Source organism: Acanthaster planci, linkage group LG04 (genome assembly GCF_054643075.1).
Source record: "Acanthaster planci isolate LZ-2023a linkage group LG04, COTS_SCS, whole genome shotgun sequence".
Classification (NCBI taxonomy): domain Eukaryota; kingdom Metazoa; phylum Echinodermata; class Asteroidea; order Valvatida; family Acanthasteridae; genus Acanthaster; species Acanthaster planci.
This window is the reverse complement of record NC_141780.1, coordinates 13,664,383-13,687,397: the sequence shown is the minus strand read 5'-3', so window position 1 is coordinate 13,687,397 and position 23,015 is coordinate 13,664,383. Positions and strand designations below refer to the sequence as shown.

General features: G+C 40.2%; 2 protein-coding genes across 5 annotated transcripts in view; one reads left to right on the top strand and one right to left on the bottom strand.

The window, feature by feature from the left end:
• The window catches only part of hdac6 (histone deacetylase 6), a 68,153-nt gene that overhangs the window by 20,450 nt on the left and 24,688 nt on the right, over window positions 1-23,015 (bottom strand). For 3 of the 4 annotated variants that reach the window (XR_015425068.1, XM_087136128.1, XM_087136129.1), the window contains exons 26-31: window positions 21,450-21,645; window positions 20,023-20,088; window positions 16,315-16,374; window positions 14,770-14,859; window positions 11,592-11,763; window positions 9,527-9,596 (exon numbers count right to left, since the gene is read on the bottom strand). Coding sequence is in view for 3 of the 4 variants with exons in the window: in XM_087136128.1 (XP_086992254.1) it covers window positions 9,527-9,596; window positions 11,592-11,763; window positions 14,770-14,859; window positions 16,315-16,374; window positions 20,023-20,088; window positions 21,450-21,645 (654 nt within the window). In the remaining variant the exon portion in view is untranslated. Of the gene's footprint in view, window positions 1-7,087; window positions 8,419-9,526; window positions 9,597-11,591; window positions 11,764-14,769; window positions 14,860-16,314; window positions 16,375-20,022; window positions 20,089-21,449; window positions 21,646-23,015 lie in introns of those variants that run through there. The other variant, XM_087136130.1, reaches the window with a different exon arrangement.
• Window positions 139-3,485, top strand: LOC110985634 (protein trapped in endoderm-1-like). The gene has a single exon (XM_022246783.2). It carries the CDS (start codon window positions 712-714, stop codon window positions 1,774-1,776), a length of 1,065 nt encoding a protein of 354 aa, XP_022102475.2. The 5' UTR covers window positions 139-711; the 3' UTR covers window positions 1,777-3,485.

Sequence of the window (23,015 nt, the reverse complement as noted above, 5' to 3'; positions counted from 1 at the left end):
TTACACAGAACCTAACTGCACACTGTGTTAGATTATCTCAACGCTGTACGGTGGTCAACGGAGGCAGTTCATGTGACATCGAATTCCCCACGGCCCTGTTCGTAGCTCCGTGACGTCAAGTTGACGCCACAATTGACATACTACATTATGCACATCGACATGGAACTTCAAGTGCCAATACGCCCTCACCGACAGTGATGAGTGTTTATCAGACAACCTCAGCGGAGCTAACCGAGTAACAGTGACCGTTACATTACTAGTGTCTTTGAACTTAGGGAAATAGCTGATGAAAGTTTACATCTACACAAGGTGTAAAGGCGATTCACGAAAGGGATAGCTGCAACAACGGGACTGGAACCACGTTCACCAGGCCCTCTTTGCAGACTAAGCGGTTCGGGAAAATTTGCTCTGAAACATAAGCGATGCATAGTATGCAGTGCATGACTACTACCTGTTGACGTAACTATTACGGCACGGTCCACTTTGTGCTGTCCTTGCGTTTTCATAGGAAACATCAATCAGGCAACCAATGAGACACGTCTACAATAAAACTTCTTCTGAATTGGTAAAGGGGTTATTTGTTGGATGTAAAACACTAACTTCGAAATCGTCAATCCTTATTTCGATGACTCGTACACCGGAATCAAGGTAAGAATGGTGAAGCTGCTTTCTTTTTTGTGATGTGACGCTGCAAATCACGTCGTGGTGAAAATGGAAAACTCGAGTCTTGTGACCGATGAGAGTGCCACTTTGAACAGGACATTTCCTATCGGTGTCACGGACGACTTTGATTCACCGAGGAAGTATTCCCTACTTGTGCAGTACTGGGCCCTCGTGGTCGGGATACCAGTGGACACCCTGGGCTTTTTAGGGAATCTTATGACCATCATCGTGGTGGCTAAAACGCCGGTTCTCAGGACACCCACTAACCTTTTCATCATCAGCCTGAGCGTGTCGGACCTCTTGTATTGTACCATCGTGCTGCCAGTTCTCCTGACGACATTCTACCGCAACACCTGGGTCTTTGGCCCGGTCTTCTGCCGGATTCACCCCTTGCTCATGGTCACCTTCGTCGGGGCAACTATCATGTCCCTAGCCGGTACCGCCTTCGGGCGCTGCCTCAAAATCACCCAGTCACCGCTTTATGGTAAACTGTTCACCATCAAGTGGCGGGCAACCGTCATGGTACTGGCGTGTTGGCTCTTACCGTTAATATTTCTCCTCCCGCCCATCACGGGGGTCTGGGGAGACCTGGGCTACGAGCCCAAGACCCTAACCTGCACCTTCCTCCGCGGAGGGAGTAATTCCGGCTACAGTATGTTCTTCATGATATCCGCGCTGATCATTCCGACATTCTCGATAACTTTCTGCTACCTGAAAATCCTGCAGACCGTCTGTGCTAACCACAAGCGCGTCCGGAAGATGAGGGTAGTGCCGGCGGACGAGGTGTCGACCGCCACGGAGACTGGGGCCATGGGTTCGATCAAACGACAGCGGAGGATGGCTTACCGGGAGGACATCCAATACACCAAGATGATGCTGTGCATCTTCCTGGTCTTTATTGTCTGCTACGTGCCCTACATGATGGCGACCCTGGTGGACCCACAGGTAAAGAACATGACCTTCCACTTCTTCTGCGGGTCGTGTGTGTGGTTCAGCAGCTGTCTCAACCCCATCGTATACGTGATAATGAACAAACACTTCAGGCAGGCCTGCGTTAAGCTCTTGCCGGCCACCATGCGGGGTCGTGAAGTGACGGAAGTTGTTGGCTTGTAGACATGTATAATCTCTTGCGACGTCAAAGCCACATAATGTATTTTTCTTCGTTTTTGAAAACCCTAACAACGGAGCACTACGCGCATATGCAAAGACCCAAGCGGAGCGTGTCGAGCTGAGAAAAGAACATTTAGTTTGAATGAATGACTGGTAATTTACTATAATGAGGTTTGCTCTCTTCTTGCCTGTCACAATTGCCCGAGTGCCCCTCAAGTTCAGGCGAGTGATATTGAGAATTATTTACTCGTGTGGTTTACAAGCGCGTAATTAAGATCCAAACTCAGTGTCAATCTCGGCCTACCCTAAAAGCCAGTCGAGCAAAACAGTTTCTGCCGGTGTTTACGTGTTTTCCAACCCACCCTTTCATTGCATCCAATGCAGCTTAAGACATTAGGCCTATTTATAGAAACTACGGACTTCGTTTACGAAGGCATTCATTCTCGGTGATACAATATCGAATCGCTTTGTTCAGCATGAATGTATATATACCTGCTTGTTACTGTAAGCCTTATATGGATGGATTTGAATGAATTTATATTGTATAAAAATTGTAATATAATAAAATGTGATGCAACAAATGAATGCTGACAGATAGGCAGGGTACAAGAGAGAGCTGTCTCAACCTCAGCGTGTATATACGTGCAAGTGAACAAACACTTCAGACAGGCCTGCGCCAAGTTCCTGCTCTGCGAGGTTGTGAAGTGACGGGATTTGTTGCTTAGACGTTCATATCTCTTGCGGCGTCAAAGCCACGTTATGTACTTTTTTTTCGTTTTAAAATACCGAAACAAGCGAGTACCACTATGAAAATGTAAATTTCCGTCAAATCTGCTGGCAATATCACGGATGAAATTTACAACTCGCGAGGCTGCCACGGTAAAATGGCTGTTTGTATTCAATAGTAGCAAAAAGAGATGTTAATTAACAATCATTGTTTTACAAATTAATTCAAGACAGCCATTCCATGTCCGCAATTTTCAATAAACAATAGTTTGGGTTCATTTTTGTTATCCTTCCCACCCAAAAAGGATCCCTAAATTGTTGAGTGTCCGTTGGTAACTGAAGTATTTTTCACAGCAGTAACACCGGGGCACATTTATAATCCTATTTAGAATAATTTGTTTTTCAAAACGTAAACCAGATACTTTTCTTAAAGCTTGAACGGCAATGAATATTTGCACAAGATAGTTTCTGCCTGGCGTTAACTTTTGGTTCCCGAGCCTTTTTACCCACGTCTCAAAAAAAAAACATTAACAGCAACCCTACCGTCTTGAGGCCTCAACGGCAGGTTTAATTGCATGTATGGACACAATCCTTATACCTGAGCCATTATTAAGGGACAGCTATTGCAGGTGGCCACGGTAGTTTAAAAAAAAAACCATCTGAAAGGGATCTTATTTCTTTCCATTTGACGTAAAACTCACCTGCATGGGACAAAACCGAAAGGAATGTGCCGACATCAGCATAAGTTCCCTGCAAAACAGCACCTTACTGGTTTACCATGCACACATGCACAGAAAACAGACGAATCATTGAATTACCGCTCGATATTTTATACTGTGTTGACAATTCCATTTCTGTCCAACTCCCTTACACGGTAAAAACCCAACGCCCATATATAAATGCGTCTCGGCGTTAATTGTAAGTATGTAACCGTTTGAAACACATATTTGGAAATAAACACGTTTCAGTGTCAAAGTATACCGCCCGATAAACGTGTTTTGAGTCCTTTTTTTTTGGAACACCCAACACGTCTTTGTTAAAACAATATATGCACGACACGTTTAGCTTGGAGAAGTAACATCACAGTGTGTTTATACAGTGCGCTCATACAGTGTTACAATAGACGTTTAAAAGGCGTCAAAACGTTAACACTTGTTTTTATAGTGTATTCAACAGTAATCAAAGCTGATGGGTACTTTAGTCTTGGGGTAGTCTGGTTCTCTTTCAACGGTCTTTTACCTCGGGTACTGCACAACGAATGGGGCAAATCCTGGCTTGTTATTTATTACCGTTTTAATACACACAGCAAGGCCCCAAGCCTTTGCACTTTGTGCAATGGCTGGTGCAGTGTTTCCATGTAATGTGAAGTCAAAGCGGAGCTGAAGATAAATAGCTGAAACAAGGCGGCGGTATCAGCCCCAATGGGGCTCTGGGCCCGCTGAGGGTCCGGGATTTTAATGTTGTATAAAATAATGGGAGCTCTTTGCCCCAAGTTCAACAAATCCGTGCATCTAAGACTACAGAATCAATGGCATTTTATAAAGATTGCTTAATTTATACTTTTTTATTTCAATCTTTTTAAATCGACCTTTATGCAGATGGGGTTACAATGCTACATTTTCGTGTAAAATTAGGGATTACACGCCCGCATTCCGTATACGTTCAACCCTGAAAACCAAGTACCATTATAACTATAGATGATGCTTTATGATTCCGCTGTCAACAGTATATATCCTCTCAATGATTTATTCCATGGTCAAAGGTTTTTACCATTTGGGTCGCCTTTACATACACAAGTGGACTCTGGAATAGAATGTTTCACAGCCACGAGTAATTCGCCGTAATGCCCAATAACAGAGCCACTTTGCTTGCATACGCAATGCCTTGGGCAAGTTTGAGCAGGGAATTCAATTTCAGCGAGGCGCAGTACTTCATGCATGGCATGGCGCCGCAGGCTTCACCTTGACGGAAACAACTTCATTTACATAACATTCCTAAACGATATCAACGATGTCGCACTTAAAGAGAAGTCACAATTTCATAAACTCTCCCCCTTAATAATGTGCGGAAATGAATTTAACCCAAGAGGTAATATGCAAAAATACAATAATCTGGCGACATTTTGCATCGACAATTGGAACTGTTAAAAATGTCCAGACATTTCGGGAGTGCCGCAGAGTTCACCTTGCAAATCTTTTTCAATCTACATGTATTTCATTGCTAATTTAAGACCTCACGTTAATTCTTTTTGAGACATTTTCATGTTTATGCCCCACAGACTGGCTACGTTTATTACAAGCGCACATGCGCACCTCATTTGCAATTTCTTGTGCGAGCAGACGACGCGACGTTAGTTGCACCATTTTTTTTCTCACGTACCTCATAAAATACCAAAATGAGGCAAAACAAATGCATTCCGGGAAAATCTAGACTCGGCACCACAAACAACACACTTTTGAAGATTTTAAATGACAGCAAATCTAAAAAATGAAGTTTAAAAACCCTTTCTGCCAAGGAAATGAATAAATATTGCACAAATTTGGACTTCTTTATCAGAAAAGAAGTTTTGATTAAAAAGTCCAACTTCAAATTAAAGATCCACCCTTAGAGCATTGATTTCGTACATTTATTTTGAATCCGCCCGCGGATTAATAATTAATGTTAATAAGTAGGTCATTTCGAAATACCCCCGACATTGTACCGTCGTTCTAAAATTCAAGACTATTTGTATCGATTCTTATATACCACCAAAATGGTATAGCTAAATACTAGGGTGATTACTTTCTGTATCATACCAATTTCTTCGGTACTGAATACTTGATAACGTAGAATCGTCCAAGTAGAGAGATTTCCTGTTCATCTTTTCCGCTGCTATAGATACTAACCGGTAATGTACCCCGACGTCAACATCGACGCCTTGAGCACAACACATGTACATGTATCCTGTAGCCTAGTCATGTACACATCAATCACACACAATGTAAATATACAGACACGACTGCGCTTGGCCCGCGATTGACCGCTGTCGGCCTACAATGTTACGTAGGAGTTTGTCCTTTCAAGAGTACGATACAGGGACGTCCTCATTTTTATCAAAGTTTGGCAAAACAATAACTGGACTGCAAAAATGAAGTTTCATTTGGACATAAAAGAATTACGAATTGGGCCTACCTCTATCACAGAGTTTTCTGTTTCAAAATGTCCACATTCACACGACTTGGCGCGAAAATTTAGTTCAAATTCAAACCAATCGGAACAGAATTTGTTATCCAGCGGATGCCAAATCTTTGCATGCAATCATCCAGACACTATATCTGCTTTCACTAAAGCTGCATTTTATAACCAGAAAAAAATTATTATTTACTAGAAATTGATCCAATCTGGCAACACTCACTTTCTTCAAGTGAAAAAAATGGGGGTTACTTTAAGCTAGATGGTTTCAATAAATTTTCTGACGCAGGGCACAATATCAATGCAATTGAAACATAAAATGCTGCGTGAAATCTGAATTTATCATAAATATTTCAATACGCCTTCTCAATTTCCTGAGAATGCATTAACAAAGACGACGCCTAATTTTCGTCCAAAGCGCCTGAAATCAGACATCGCTTGTTGCTATGCTGTTGTTAAGCGCAAATCTTGCGCACACGCACTTCGATAATTAACGCCATGAACATGTGTTCGCGAAAGAAGCGCGTCGAGTTACATGTACCTGTAGCATGTATACGGCCGCGCTGATTTGGCAGACCTCGCACGTATTTTGGGGGTTGGGTAAATCGGGCCATTCCCCCATAAAAATGGAGCTAGATGTTTAAACAAATGGGAAAATGGCCAACAATTTGGTCCATTCACTTCCCTTTCTTCCAAAAACCTGTAAAAAGTACCAAAATATAGCTTCAGAAAGGCCATATACCAGGTTACTTGGAAAAACTCAAATTTTGGTCCCCTCCCCCTACAAAAAGCACATGTATGCCCCCGAAAATTAGGTTCTGGATCCGCCCTAGTGTGCTGATGAAACTAGCTAATCTCTCTGCATTGCAACCACAGATTTTTTGACAGGCCAACATGAACTAGGAGACGCTTTGCGCGTTATGCAAAGCCATTTAAGCCCGCCCATACAAAGAAATCAATATCTGCTACGATCGTCGGTGACTAGACGGAACACCTTTCTTGCGGCATTACATTCACCGCACTGCGCTTGAAACTTTCTGGGATTGGCGTGTCCGATCTTTATAAAGTCAACGTCCAAACATGACGTGCAGGGTATCACTTTGGGAACTCATAATGGCTACTGGGGAAAATCGAGCAGCGATAGCGGAAAACATATTGAGTTTTAGGCATTCAACACCTACGCTAGATTGTCTCCAAAAGAGGGTGTTTGTGTGTTTCTATCAACTGCCTCGTTAGCTCAGCGACGCGTTGCCGAGACCCGGAGAAAATCCATTTCTCGACTTAAACACATGATTTTTTTTCCATCAAACAGGTGCTACAGTCTATTGCTCAACGGTGCAACGATCAATACCCATACGTACTGCTTCGTGTTGTGAATAGTGGGTTCTAGTCTCCGTTTAACATTACAGACTTTCAGGCATGGTGTCTTTTGTTTAATTATAGAAGGCCCAAAACACTACATGCAGGTGTTTTAAGCGTATAGCAGAAGTTAAAATTTAGTTTGGGTAACTGAATAGTGACGTCGGGAAATGCTGCATTTTTCCCCAACAGATGTCCCTTCCATACTTCGTACATGTGCAAATACAATACAAAAAATATAAATAAAATGTGGACGTCAACCAACAGTACGGCAATTACTGATATCATTCGCAATAGATAGCGGGGCTGGTGTCTTAATAGCCTGTTGCAAATGACAAAAAGCCATCACTGATGATGATAATTCAGCACTTTAATGGATATTAATCATTCATGTACAAGTGCGCAGGAAACCCATTTGTCAGGCCATTGATAAGGCCAGCTCAAACCCAGTGGGAAAGCTAACTGTATATTTTCCGGATGATAGTTCTTCGACAATCATCGCAAACCATAGATACCCTTTCGCACATGCTAGGTAATGAGGCAAATCATTCATCGGGCAAACTTTCATTTTCTTTTCAAATCCGTGATACATTTATCTTTCTTCCTGTTTCCGTACCATCTGACAATGTAATCAATACCATCTACGAATCCTTCGATTCACTTCGTCAAAGAGGGGTAACATAAAATGATAAATTCATGCCTTAACATTATATATCAGTAGTCGGGGAATAAGGTTAAACAATAACCAACTTTTGTTTTTGAATCTAACTTGTCCACATTAATCCTGATACATAAATAACCTGCTTTTTGCTCCTAGCTGGGGTGCGGTTCCGAGGTCCAGCCTGCTTTGAAGACGTATCATCAGTACATACTCTGAATGCATTGGTGCGTTACTTTTTAATGGTCATTTACGGTCATTCTCAGCAGCATCTCTCTTGGCCCTCAAAACAAGACGACCTTGCATGTTGCAGGGCATCAACTGTATAACTGCACAGGCATCAGCCATTTCTTTTTTACAACTGAAACTTTAAAAGAGCTGAACTGCATGAACCCCGTCCACCAATTAAGTTATATTATCGGGAAATGTATTGGTTGACATATCACGACATTGCCAATTTCAAATCAGTGCTTAAGGCCGGCTCTCTGCCACTGAAAAATCCAAATTTTTCAACCCTCCACCACCACCATCCATCAATCTCCTCAGAAAAATCCCGGGTCTGCCACTAAATGGTCATTCAAAAAAATCAATATGCTAATGCTGAGAGGCTGCCCAGCACATTAAAGGAGACTCTTGCCTGGACTGATGCCGGATGAGCTTAATTTAATTAGATATTTGCACGCACACGCATGGACACTTCAATTCACTTCCACCAGGCTTAGGTCTCATTTCTGTCAAGTAGAGAGCAGGAAAGTATAATCGTCACGGTGTTAAGCCACTTGTGAAATCTAAAAATCTGAGGAGTTGGTGAGTTGTTGCTTTTCCTCCGTTAATGAGGTCAACAAGTCCCTGTCTGAAAAAACTGCCAACTGTTTGTGCTAAGCAAAATAAGGGGCAAACTGATCTCAGGTAATACACTTTGCACTGAACTTTGGCTGGTAACCTGTTTTGTATGTACAGCAAACTTCTGTGCTTACCGGCAGATCTACATAAGTGAGATCTTGAAAACAGGAAGTATTGGTATTCTACCTGGATGTACATAGCCCCCCCCCCGACGGGGGGACTATGCACATCCATGTAGAATCAAGATAGCACACACCTTCCTGTTAAGTCCCAAAGCGAGAGGAGCACAAAATCCAACTCTAAAGTCCAAAACCTTGACGACCTGAAATTCATTTTTCTTCACATGAAAAACTCTTAATTTCACATGCAGTTGTATTTATACGGTGGGGCCAGTTCCATATACAGTCCAGGGGCCTTCACGGAATTAAGGGGATAATTTCTCTTGTCAGGAAAGTCAGAACTGAATTTTGGGGACAAAAATAGATCGCAGCCAAGAGACTGGCAACCATCTATGAGTAGTTTGAGGCAGGCAAATGAAAAGAACACAAAAAATAAACAAAACAAAAGCAAAAACATTTTTCCTACATGTATCTGTGGTGATATTAAAAACCAAATTGCTGGAGAGTGCGCTATCTTCAATTTCCTATGAAAAACACAATGCCACTTTCCCAAGTGTCCCCAGGATTTTTTTCCGATATCGTGTTGTTTTCTGTGCATTAGCAAATCTAGGTACATGCAGACTGAGATCATAAGGTAAGAGCAATGTACATGTAATGCATGTGCTTGATTGCACACTGCTCACAAGTAATCTCCTGACAGCTGCTTCCAGTATACCTCCATTGTGTGGGATCTGATGAGGCAGCTATCTCAGAAAGAAAGAGTCATGGCAACCATTCTACGTATCCCACTGAGAAAACACGGTGAGCATCACATTCACTTTGTTCGTAAAGAAATCCAGATTCATGCAAATGCAGAATTGAAACATTCCATACTTACCAAAGAACTTCTCTGCACTCTGTGCTTGTCACTTCAGTGGGTAGGTCTTCCACAGCACTCGGTGGGCCAACTTAAAGCAATCAATAAAAATGAAAATCAGTATCAGGCACTAAACAGGAATTGTTATCTTTTGTCTCTTGCTCTCCAGAAGCATAATTGAACTCCAGGTTTGCCTCCAAGAAAAGAAAATAAACGGAATACGACGGACCTCGTAACCATTACCAACAAGCTATTTCCCTTCACAACAGCATTCTGGATCTTAATTTCAACTGATAGACACAGCCTATACTGAATACTAAAACCAGACTGAGTTTCAATCAAGATAATATCCACTAAATAGAATGCTGATCCTTGAGAGAGGGAAGGAAAGCCTCTGGATTTGTTGCACGAATTTGAACGAAAATGCACACACCAGATTTTATATACCCCGATGACAAAGCCACCAGTCGAAAGGAATTCTTAGCTTATGTGGCTCAAGGTTTCACTCCAATCTGAATAGATCAAGAAATTAAATACTGAAACACAGAGTATGAAAATGGAGGGACTCATTCACGTTTAACAGAGGAATGGTCTGCTCCCACAGAAAATTGGAAATCTTTCAAGAAAAAAAGTCTATGAAAGAAAAGGAAAAAGCCAGCAGAGAAATCCCAAATTATAAATGCATACATGTACAACAGGTGTATGTACAGTTTGGGCAAAACATTTACATACACTTGGTAGAAAAACAGTTTTCCTCAATTTTTCACTGTTTCAAAGTTTTGCCAGCTTTTTTTAATGAGGTCAGACAAATTGTATTTCAACTTAATGTTCCTAGTGTGTACTTCAATTGAAAATACTCAGAAACATTTTTTATGGTTCAAAATATTAATACTCTGAAAAATCGTTTTCTAAAAATTTATATCTACCCTCTTATTGTCGTTATACACTTCAGAAAGTGGTCCACTGTGACTATAAGATGACAAAAATACAGAAAAAAGCACTAAATATTTGGCTTGATGTATGTAAAATTTTGATTAATTTGTTTATATAAATATGAATCGTATACATGTGGCGTTTTTATTTGATGCATACACCATGTCCATTAAGTAGAGACCGATTTGTCTGTCCTCATGAAAAGAAAAGTTGGTAGGAATGAGTAAAGTTGTGAAATGTGAGGGAAACTGTTTTTGTTTTACCATTTGTATGTGAACTTTTTGCCCCAACTCTATACGGGCAGTGACATTGCTGCAAAACAAGGCGCATTATAATGTGAGCTCTGAAAGTTTGAAATAACATTTCCTGAACTAAAAACAAGAAACAAATTTCAATGTAGAGTGTATAATCAGTAAACAAAAAACCTAAATTTCAAGATTTGATTCAGAAGCAGGAAATACATAATTATGTAACACTGTAAAGCACAAAAAAAAAAAACAACAGTTAATAATAACAGCGATTTCCTTGGAGACAAAAAAACCACAGATGTTGAAGTTTCATTGACACTTTGAAAGTTAAGATTTTGTACTTCAGCCCTCAATACCAATTACATGAAGTCATAGTTTGGGTAAAGAGGAGGACATATTGCTGTAAACACAAAAGCTGGATTAAATAGGATAAAAAAATACATGACAGGCACTGAAAGATTAGATCTCATCAGAACAGAAAGCACCAAACAACAAGGTCAGCAGACCATTGGACTGATGACAGATTTAAGGCTGGTTTATTGTAGGTTCTAGCTAGTGAATTTTTAAAATTTAGCCAAACGTATGCTTAATGCACACTTTTGTAGCCACCCTCCTCTTTGTAAAATATTAAAGACAATTTCATTTCTTGCCAATTCATGTGGAATAATAGTCAAAGTTGTAAATATCCATCATTTGACTACGATGATAACTGATGGCTGGAACATTGATATTCAGTGGTAACACCAACACAAGAGGGATATTTACATGAATGTCATATAATAAAGGTATTTAAGACAAAGTTAGCTGAAGTTTAAGTTGGCAAAATTGCAGCACAGGCCCTCTGCCAGGCTGCTGTACGAACTGGTCTTGGACCTTGAGGTACATGCATATTCTGTTAAACCAACCTTGATACTTGAGACTCTTCCAGTGTTCCTGGTGTGCATGCAGGGTCGCCAGGATGGCCTGCACTGCGTTCCGGCAAGGCGGGCCTGGCTGAATGGATGGGCAGGGATCGCCCAATAGTGTCCTGGTGCACATAGCCATGGACTCTGCTATAGAGTGGAGGTTGTATCCTCCCTGGTAATGAAGGAGGAAAGCAACAGTATGCATGGTTAAAAACTGCTGGATGAAAGCTGGTCACCCTCCCAGGCTTGAATAGTGTCCCTACTTGTGTTTTAAGTCTGTTGTTTAAAACTCTGCATGGAAGAGTGGTATAAAGAGAAATATAATATGCGGGTGCACCATGGCAACAATCTTTTTTTTTTCAGCAGAAAGCATTGCAGCTGAGAAGAGCCGGTGGTAAGTCTTGCCATTTCAAACTGTATGGTCTGTTTGCTGTCTGGAAAAGAAACTTCTTAACATACTAAATTTATTGTGATCACTTTTAAAACTAATGTCCACAAGTTGGAAAAGATTATTACAAAATTAATAAAATATACTAAAAAAATACCTCTGCTTCAGTCTCGGAAGTCAGAGCATGACTGGACCAATGTTAAAAGCTACGAGCCAACATATGCAACCCCTCCTGCAGCACTGAAGATAATTTTACCGAAAATGCGTTCTGCCAAATTCATTTCCGTGCTGACTGTATCAACAATGGGTGGCTGATTTTAGCAGAGCTGAGATTGCTGAAGCTAGTGTCTCAGGCACAATATAGGCCCTCTCTTATTATCCCTGTGGCTTCATGCAAGTGAACTTTGGTGGGACATTTTCAAATGCAGTGGATTCTATGTACAAGAATCCAGTGCAAGCTGAGGAAATGTGGAAAACTTTTGTACGAGGAGGAATTGCACCAAAAAAGTTGTTTGAATTTGTTCCATGATATCGGTGATATCATGAACAAGTCCGATTTAAATTACATATACAAAAACAAAACTGCTGAAGAGACAAAGCCTTCATTTTCACGCACACAAAAAATACCTCAACGGCTATGGGTCTGCCCAACCCCTAAACACTGGATTGCTTGTGAAATGTTAAGTGTGCCATTTACAATCTAGGCATTATAAAGAAGGAATACTGTAAAAAGTTGAAATTGGAAAAAAGACATGAAAAGAGACCTAAATATTAATCTGTGGTTTTAATTCTTCAGCTTTTCCAGAACAGGTGATTGTAAAAGGAAAATGTAAATGTTTCCCCGACGAAGACAGTACACTGTAAAAAATAATGCATGCACTCGAGTTGCGCGGCAATCAAAGTCTTACAGCTGTTGGTAGATATTTGCCTGTTTTGTACGTGCTTTTTGTATGTTGGGTAAAATTTTAGAGTGACCAAAATTGAAAAGTATTAGTGTCATTAAAGTTGGATGTATTGCAGCCGATTAAATGGGCATAAATGAATTGTGCCTACTTTGTGGATAAAAATATGTTAAGTGTCACACAGTTGGGAAAATGTGCATTACACTTATTCTCAACATTGGTAAAACCAACTCCGGACTTGTGCAAATTAACCAACAAATCAGCACATGAAGCACGAGTCTGGAGTGAAGCATAGAGGACGGGGCTGTTGGAGCTGGAAAATGCCTTTTTAGGTGAGATTCCATGAAAAATTGTTTTCCCAGTTGTAAGAAATAAGTGTTACAGAGCAGTTTTAGTGTAAGTTTGTTTTATAAAAAAGTCGTAAATAAAGGTTAATTCAGGGGTCTGGTTGCCCCGTGCGGGGGCCATTGTGGCTATAGCATAACAGTAATGTGTTGTGACACACAGCATGGGTGTACACATATAGTGTCGGCCTTTATGCGTGTGTAAATCGTTTGTGACTGATGACTGACTGAATTCATGAACTCTACCACTGGGAAATTACCAAATGGGGTGATTCCCACGGTGATAATTAGTATCAATAATACTTTGAGAATGCCCAATCATGAATAAGTTATTAAGGTGAAATGGATATAGGACACCATGATGATAACAATCAGTTAAGGATTTTTGCGGTTACACCATGTACAATATTCTCTTTTATGAGTATGTGTGGTTCTGAGAAGAACCGGTTTTACTCAACTCAAGAGAATATTGTACATGGTGTAACCGCAAAAATCCTTAACTAATTGTCGATCCGCCATGCAAACTTTCAAGCGCTACCTGACAACAATCAGACGGTCAGTACAAGGAAACTGGTGAGAAATGAGTTTAATGGTCTTGTGTTTCATAGGAGTACTCATATGGCTTAACTAAACAAAATGAAGTCACCAGAACCACATGTACATATGTACATGTGAATTATTTACTTGTTCAAGGAAAGCTTGAACAATGGAAAAGTAGTAGAACTATTTTCCACAAGGCAGTGTCCACTTTCACCCAGATGTCACCTTGTACATCAAAATAACGAGATCAGATTTATCTTCTATTATATGTCCATCTGAATCATTCCATGCTGTCATTCATTTGAAATATATAGACATCATACACAGAAGAGAATAGAGGAAAGTGATTATTGCGTGTATGGACCAAAGGTGTACAGTTTTTCACAAATTGAAATGATGCAAAAAGTGGCCAACATCTTGGTATCAGGTGAAGAGTTGAATAACGGACTAAATGGACACTTAATGTACATGTACAGGTTCTTCACATTTATGTTATAACCATGGGCACATTTTAGGAATGCTTGAGAGTATTTTGAGAAATAATACTGATACATGTAACAGTGAGGCGTGCACTGGTTTTCTGATAAAATTGATGGAGAATGTGAGGAGATGAAAGACATGTCCACAGTGTTTCAATACTCAGTGTCTCGCTACAGTTTTCTCAAGCAACTTGCAATGTTTAGATCAGGTACCAGATGACAACTTCATTTTATTTCAGTTCCATTCACAAAATCCTTTTATGACCATAATTCGATAATAATTTTGAGAACGGAAGTTGTCCAGGAATCACTACATTATTATTAAACAGCCAAGGGTGACTGGACCTTAATATGATAATGACAGTGGTGTTAAAGTGATATGAATATGGTAAAAGATGACAAGGGTGACACCCAATATGATGACACCTGAGGACAATGATGCAGATAATCAAATTGATGACCGTGACAACACAAAATGAGAGATGCTCATGGCACCAGTGAAGAAAGATGCCAATTGTTTCTTACCTCTAGAGCAACAACCATTCTCCCATTAGCAAGGCTGCTCAGCATGTGGGTCATATGGGCGTAGCCTGCAGGAGTTACCTTGTACCCTCCCTATCAATAACAGATAACATCAGCTTTACTACACATGCCACACAGATGTGGCTGAAAGTCGGACAGACCTTGAGTTAGAAAATCGAAGGATACACTTGAATTCACGTGACCAACATTTTCCATTAAATTTCAAGGATACTGATACAGCCTAATGAATGTTGAATAAGTAAGGTATGTGTATAGTCTTTCTCAGGGGCAGAATGCAATATGCGAAATGTAGACCTGTTCATACTTTCCTTAACCACAGTGTCAATTTTGAAATTTTTCTTTTCTTCTTGGAGTTGGGGGTTTGAACCCAGAGAAGAGGCATGTGTTGTGACCTTGGAAGATAGGCCTGTGCGTTGATGACAGTCACTCTTACATGTGCACTTTCCTAATGAGCCCGAGAAAGCCCTTGATCCATCAGTCCAGAGGTCTATTCTCCCATTTGTGTCTCCACCCAGGGGTGTACGTGTACACCTCTTAAAGGCTTGTTGTGAATGAATAGCAAGGGAGTACCTGAGATAGAACTAATGTGGTTTAAAGATTTTTATGTACCCCACACAATGCACAGTACTGGTGAATACCATTGTTGTGTATGCCATTTGGATTTGTCACGATATGAAAATTGACTTCTCTTTTATTTGTGACAAGTTCATGTGTAAGGGAACCTACAGCAAATACAAGGCAGGAAAACAAAACAGTTTAAAATCTTGGCCTGTGTGTCCTACTTTTGGTTCTTTATTCATTAATTACAGAATGACATATGTGCTAGTGGTTCATCTTTAGTATTATGTTTATTAATAAAAAAAAATTATTACATTAAACAAGACAAAACAGAAGTGATGGAGAGAAGAAAAATCATTCAACATTCAAGCAAAACAGATGGAAAACAACTTGTGAAAGTTCACATGTATCTCCCTAAACACAATACATTTGCCAAAATCCAACATGCATTTTGGCTTTTCTCCATCCATTTAATTCAAGCAACCATTCCTTTCCCGAGGTCCTAATGCATCCATACTGAGAACAAATATTGCATCACTGGTCTGCTGCACATAAATGCTTCTCGGCAGGTTTTAAGAGACTTCAAGAGGAACATGCCGAGGGAGTTAAGGGCCACTACACTGAAAGTATCCCCACTTAATATTAAAGCAACGAGAGGAGTAAAGCATGATATTTAGCCCATAAAGGCCACTTTGAGATGCCATTTTTTGAGCAGTTGAGTGTGAAACCCACTTAGAGAAGTTACCCTGGCTGAATTAGAATGCAAAGCCATGCTTGGGACGTGAGGATGCATGCACTGTGGGCTCCAAAAGCAAACCACATGCACCAGGAGCAGCACAAATGTTCAAGAACATTAAACGCATCTGTCACAACAGAATCAGACACAGAAAAAGCCTTCCTTTGAGGGTTGGAGGGTAAAGAGCAAAATGTTAATATTGAGGTCGCTGAATGTTAGAAGTGACATCTTACCAACGGATCCCCATATGCTGCATCAAAACCAGCTGACACCAGCACCAATTCAGGGCAAAACTGTTGGGAAATAGTCACAAAATTACACTTTGATTGATTGACTGACTGACATAAGGTTTATTTGTTTAAAAAACACCAAACAGCAAGTCAGAAGACTACAAATATTTGATTTACACAAAAATTTAAAAAGAAAGTATTAAAAACATTAAAGTAACCGTTTTCGAAATAAAAATATCATAATTACATTTCTATCTTAAAAGCTAAAATTTTCACTCAACCACCAACAAATATCAACAGCAAAACATCAATAAAAGACAATCACAAATTATTAACACAACCACTCAACAACTTTACCATAGAAGGGACTGATGATTGCTTATATCTTTGTGTTCAGCACCGGGGAATTTGTAATAACTGTGTCTAAGGTTTCGTCCAGATTTAACTTGTTGCTGGTAAGGCAGTGAAAATGTCTATCACAGTTGATGAAAGCAGTCCTGAGATACAAAGTCAACTGATTACGCCTAGAAGCAAGTTTTTGTATGGAGAACTTACTTAAAAGCTCGGAATATGCTAGGGTACTTGGATAATCTATTATCTGAAGCGCTTGTCTCTGAACCCTTTCAATGTTGGTGGATTAAACCATGGTTATAGATGAGGACCAAACGTTGCTCCAAACTCAAGAAATGGTCGAATGTACATCTTATAAAACTACAACACGTCATCAACACCGACACCATTCTTTCTTAATCGACTTAAGATATACAAACGTCTACTCGCATTTGTAATAATTTGCTTAACCTGTTTGATAATTTGATAATTTTGCATGAGGCTAAAGCTCAGAACCAGGTCCCTCTATGGAAGCGTCCTTTCTGTTACATCACAAGGGCTGATCCTGGGCCAAATTTTCCGGGGAACCAAAAAACTCCTTTCCAGGGAGGGGGCAAAAAAATCGGGAATCTTTTGTTGTAACACTTTACGGCCTCCCTGTTGGGTGAGGTTACATTTTTGGCTTTCTACACACTTCAGGTGGGAAATAAAAAGTCCTCCCTCAAAATAATAGGGGTGGGGATTCCTGAGGGGTTGGCCATTGTTATTCCCCAAAGCCTGCCTTCATCACAAAAAATCAGAATTTATAGCTGACAGAAACATATTTGCTTCTGAGGCCAATTCAGACATCAGGAGGATGAAAATGTGTTCTGAGAAGACGAACGCTCTAACAAATTTGCAATAGTTTGGACTGTAGTATAACAGACACCTACTAAATTTGCATTTGCTATGAATCAATTTTTACAAGTAAGAAAAACATGGCATTGAGGTTTATATGCTAAGCCTTGTTAACGTTTGAAACATAAATTGGCATTTTAATTATGCCAACCCAAGATCAAAACAGCAGTTATGCAGTTTGTCTCTAAAATGCTACTGTATATCCCCCTCAGGAAGTAAGACTTTTGAAGTGAGAAAGATCATTTCTGCATTGAGAAAAATAAGCCTCATCAGCCAAAAGTCTGAACTTCACAACAAATGCTAATCTGACAACACTTAAAAGACATTTGGTTTTCTTAACCCCACCAAAATTTAAATAGCAAAAATTCTCCTCATTGTGGGTGAAACCCTTTAAAGATCGATTTGTTTTCTATGATTTCCTCTTGGTTTTTAAAGTTTGACACCTATGAAGCCAAAAAGATTCATACCGCAATCTTTATATGGGTCACAATCGGACTTTGCCTTTAAAAGAAAATTAGGGTGTGATGACCTGTACAAAAAAAGCCCTGAAAATGTAAATGTGCGATACGATTTGGACCAAACACAGCGACAGTTGAAATCCATGTCACATCAACAATACCAGGCAGAGAGGTATCTTACAGCACCCATTGCACCACATACAATTACAAGTAAGTAGGGAGCACCACAAGGAAAACAAAAACATACAAGTGGATCATTCCATGAGGTTGGGGCACAATTTGTGACGGTGTCAATTGTTACATGGGTCCCGTAAAAATCAACAGCTATTTCCCTGCAAGTGGATTCCAAATTGCCATTGTTATACATCTTGAAAGGCTGATTACAGAGGTGTGTGTTATTTTTACAGATTAATGACCTACCGTACAGGTCATGATAGGTGGTAAAAGTTACCCATGTAACAAGGACATCGTCACAAATTTTGCGTAACTTCATGGAATGACCCATTTACTGACACACTGCACACATGTACAGTGTCTTAATAAAGACTCAAACGAGTTGTGTTTGGACGTTAAAAAAAGCATGGTACCGCAGCCGCATTCATAGCCTTTTTTCAAGGCCTTCGTGCCTGTGTGCGTGTAACTGCAAAGCGACTGGACAGGAAACCAGGCGAGTGGCGCAGCCATGAGGCCGTTTCCAACTTGATTTTGAAGTTTTTGTGGTGAATTATCCATAGACATTCTGAAATGCATTATTCATAAATTTCATGTAAATTGTAGAAGTAGATGAGTCTCTGAAGTAAACAGCATCAATTCCAAAGCTTACGCCATTTTTCCATCTGGTTTTTCATGACGGCAACAAGCAGTGAGATGACAACTACGATGCTTGTTGGTGGGGGATGGTGCTGACATTGGAGCAACACAAGCAAGTACATGTACCAGTTCATCAAGGCTGAATGGTCAAAGCAAAACGGCAGTGCTTGAAATATGGAGCTCTTAGCATATCCCGTGGGTAGACACGAAAACATCACGCCCGCGTACAGATGCTTCAAAAGCCTAACACTGCAACGGTTTAAACTCGGCAGGGCGAAGATTTCCAACAGCATATTCTACAGAGCTGTTCAAATACTGCTCAGACAACTGATCTTCACTCACGGCCGCCGACAATCTTCATAAATAGACTAATGTGTGCTGACCCCCTCCCTTATGACTGGTTGGGATTTTTGCTACCTCAACGTCAAATCCAAAACATAAAGAAAACATAAGAAATTCCTGACAAGTTGGAAAAGGCCTCGTGGCTGCGCAACTCGTGCACGAGGTCTCCGGTCAAGCCGCTTTGCAGTTACACATAAACACAGCCGGGAAGGCCTTGACTAAAGGCTACAGCATTCATTCAAAATTGACTTGATTAGTCAAGGTAGTATTTTTCTTGCAAAAACAAGTGACAAGAACACATAGCACACTTTGCCTGGTTTATTCAGTCATCTATATGGATATTGCATGGAATTTGGTTTTTTTGACCGACTGACTTTCCCTCAATTGAAAAAAGATAGGAGAGCCACAGAATGTAAAAAAGGTGCCCTTATCAAAAAAAAATAACACTCATATGAAGCTGCAATTTAAAGAAAAAGAAAGAAAATCTAATAACATAACACTCATTTCTCTGGGTGCTTGCAGCAAACAAAAGACAGTTTCTAAAAGTCCACTGTAAACATTCCTGTTATCAGAACAAAATATAATAATAGGGGCAAGCACATTCATTCAAGGACAAGAAAGGAATTACCGAACAATTTCACACCAAACAAAAAAGGTTTTGGTGGTCAAAAGATCAGTGACGTTTGAAAACACTCAAATTAACAGATGCCAGTCTGGAACATTGCACCGGGTGAATTCATACAAAAACCAACAAATTAAAGATGTTACCATATCAGACACATGTACCGGTAATTCTCCAGAACTTTGTACTATTTTTAGAAAAATGCCTCTAATGCATAATTTACGCATGGATCTGTATTATGACTATACCTACCTCATATGCAATGGGCATAACAATTTGCGTGAAAGCAGCAAGATATTCTGCATCTCCCATAGAGTCCTGTGAGAGAGAACAATGACAATTACATACACTTGTTTTCTAGCGCTGGCCAAAAGGTGTCATTACTTTGTCTCTGAGGCTCTCAAGGCTTTCTCTCCCCTGCAGTTTCAGAGCTGCATCCTCCTGCATGCGACCAGATCCACAACATGAGTCTTCTGGCCATTTTTTTTGCTTAAGTAATTTCATTCAGTTTGCATTAGCAAGAGCAAGCTGAGCTCTTTGTATTGATGCATTACTCAGTTTGGTATACTGCATGAAATGGACATTATGGGAGTGAATATGTGGAGTGTTCCTATAATTTGGGTAATATGCAAAATTATTTTCAGGGCATTTCACTCCACAGCACAAGCAAATGTGGCTCTGGTGACTTCCAACTCATTGTGTGGACATGAAATATAAATGTAACTCGCATGATCCCCGTCTTTGAACAGATGCGGGAACAAATGGAGGGGGGATTGCAGGGGTTACCATGACAACCAAAAGGTTCAGCTCAGCTTCAGTGTTTGAAATAAATGTATGGGTTCAAATTCACACCGAGTTGCTCAATTTATTCTCAAATTTACATTAAATGTACTGTAGGAGACAGCATCATCATACATAGAGCATTACATTTTCCTGACGAGCAAGAGGGGCTCCTGGATCCCCTGTGGGACACTTCAGTGACATCCCCACCATTTTACAATATTATGAAAACTAGATCCATCTCTGAGTGGCAATTACTTGAGCAAACACTGCAGTCTGGACAATAGGCACCAATGTTATTTTCATGGTATAAGCTGTTTAACACAATGGCACTCAATTCCAATGGGCAGAGCATCACATCAGAGGCTTCTGTTGGATGTCCTTGGGGGGGATTACGACCCACCCATCCACTATCCCCTTTCCATTTTGAATAAAACAGAAACTGCAATCACACTAGCAAATTTTGTGAAGTTTTCCTCACCAGCTCTTTGAAAGCACTGAGCATGTCTCGCCAACGAGACTATGTCAGTGATTAAAACACAATAATACACGTACCTTAATACAAATAATCAGGAAACCTGGAGGTTGAACCAAACTGGGTATATGTCTACCTGCTCCCTGGTTATATTTTTGTGTTAGGTTAGTTCACTGAACATATACATGTATATCAGCGACACTATGCACTAAATGTGCACGTACATGTGTCATGTCAAACAAAGCAATGCCAGAAATGAGCTTACAAGGATGCGAAGTAAAAAACACTGGTTTGTAGACATTGCACATTCATGGACACAGCATTTAATCATACATTTCAAAGTCAACACCTTATAAACTCAGTATTCCTGAAAGCATAAATTACACATTTTTCTGAAACCATGATTTTCATTCTGTCAACGTACCACGTTCCAAGCAATATTGACATTGTATCCTTTCGCCTCGCCCAGGCCTGTCACATCTGGGGCTCCATCAGGACTACAAGGGAAGAAAAGTCCATTCTCGTAGCGGTGCAGGGATATGTATAGAACGCCGGGGTCCGACTCAAAGACATGCTGAGTACCATTGCCATGGTGAACATCCCAGTCAAGAATAAGAACCCTGAGAGTTGGGGGGGGGGGAATCAACAACAACAGACATTTTAACCAGGACTTTTCTTCACGCACCAAATTTCACAGGTGTATTAAGGTGGGTTCACACATTCTCAGATTATTGCCATGAATACCCTGATTGGGAGAAATTCCCCCCATTTTGCTGTTGTTAAAAAAACTCACATCAAATCGAAAGCCAAAGCAGACCAATTCTAGCCAAATAGAAAAACCAAATGATTGCAATTTTGTCACTAATAATATACCCAGAATCATCCAGAATGACCCAGAACTATACTGATTTCAGTTATCACAGCGTATTCATGAATACTGGTGCTAGGTATTGTAGAAGAATACTACTGGAGAGCGAAAAATATTTTGCTTTCTACCACATCACAAACGAAATACTGGTGCCAGGATTATTGGAGAATACCACTCAAAAGACAAATATACTTCTCTTTCTACTCCATTACAAACAGAAGACTGGCACTAGGCAAACTGGAAAAATATGCTGAATATATATGGGTAAACCTGAGTGTTCACAATGATTTACTCTTTGCAAGATTTACGAGCAAGGGCATTACAACCTTAATCAATTTTACGCAGTATTAAATGTTTGCCAACCCTGAAGTCCACGCATCAATGAAGTCATCTGAGCATCACTTATATGAATTACCACAAACCCATCACAGGACTGACAAGAAATCTGATTGTGTTCCGTCTGTTTGTTCCATCTGCCTGAGGCAGGGCAGTGATGTAGTTTAACTCACAGGTGGAAACTAGCTTGTTGCAAGACATGCAAGAAAGTTGCACTTCCTTCCCTGATATAAATATATCTTGACTGACTTTCGGTTGAGTAAAATGATTGCGGTTGCACCATGTATCAATCTCTTTCTTGAATATGTGTGGTTCTGAGAAGAACCGGGGAATAACTTGATGTTTCGAACAGTTTACGCTGTCCATCTTTGTTGAGTATGTGTGGTTCTGAGAAGGACCGGGGAATAATTCAACGTTCGAACAGTGTACTCTGTTTGTCTTCAGGAAACTGCAGGACGGACAGAGTACACTGTTCGAAACGTCAAGTTATTCCCTGGTTCTTCTCAGAACCACGCATACTCAAGAAAGAGATCGATACATGGTGCAATCGCAATCATTTTACTCATCTAGTTTCTTTCACTATGAAAACCTTCAAGTCTTATCTGACTTATTGCTGTAGATAACAGCTAGTTGCATCTGACTGCACAAGCTTTACACTTTAAGTCAAGCCATGGCCATTATAATCAGACATGGTGCTGGACATAAAATGAAAATCAAATCTGTGTAGGTGGCACTGGTATTTTTCACAGACGAGTTTTCAAGACTTCTGCCAATTACATGCATGTG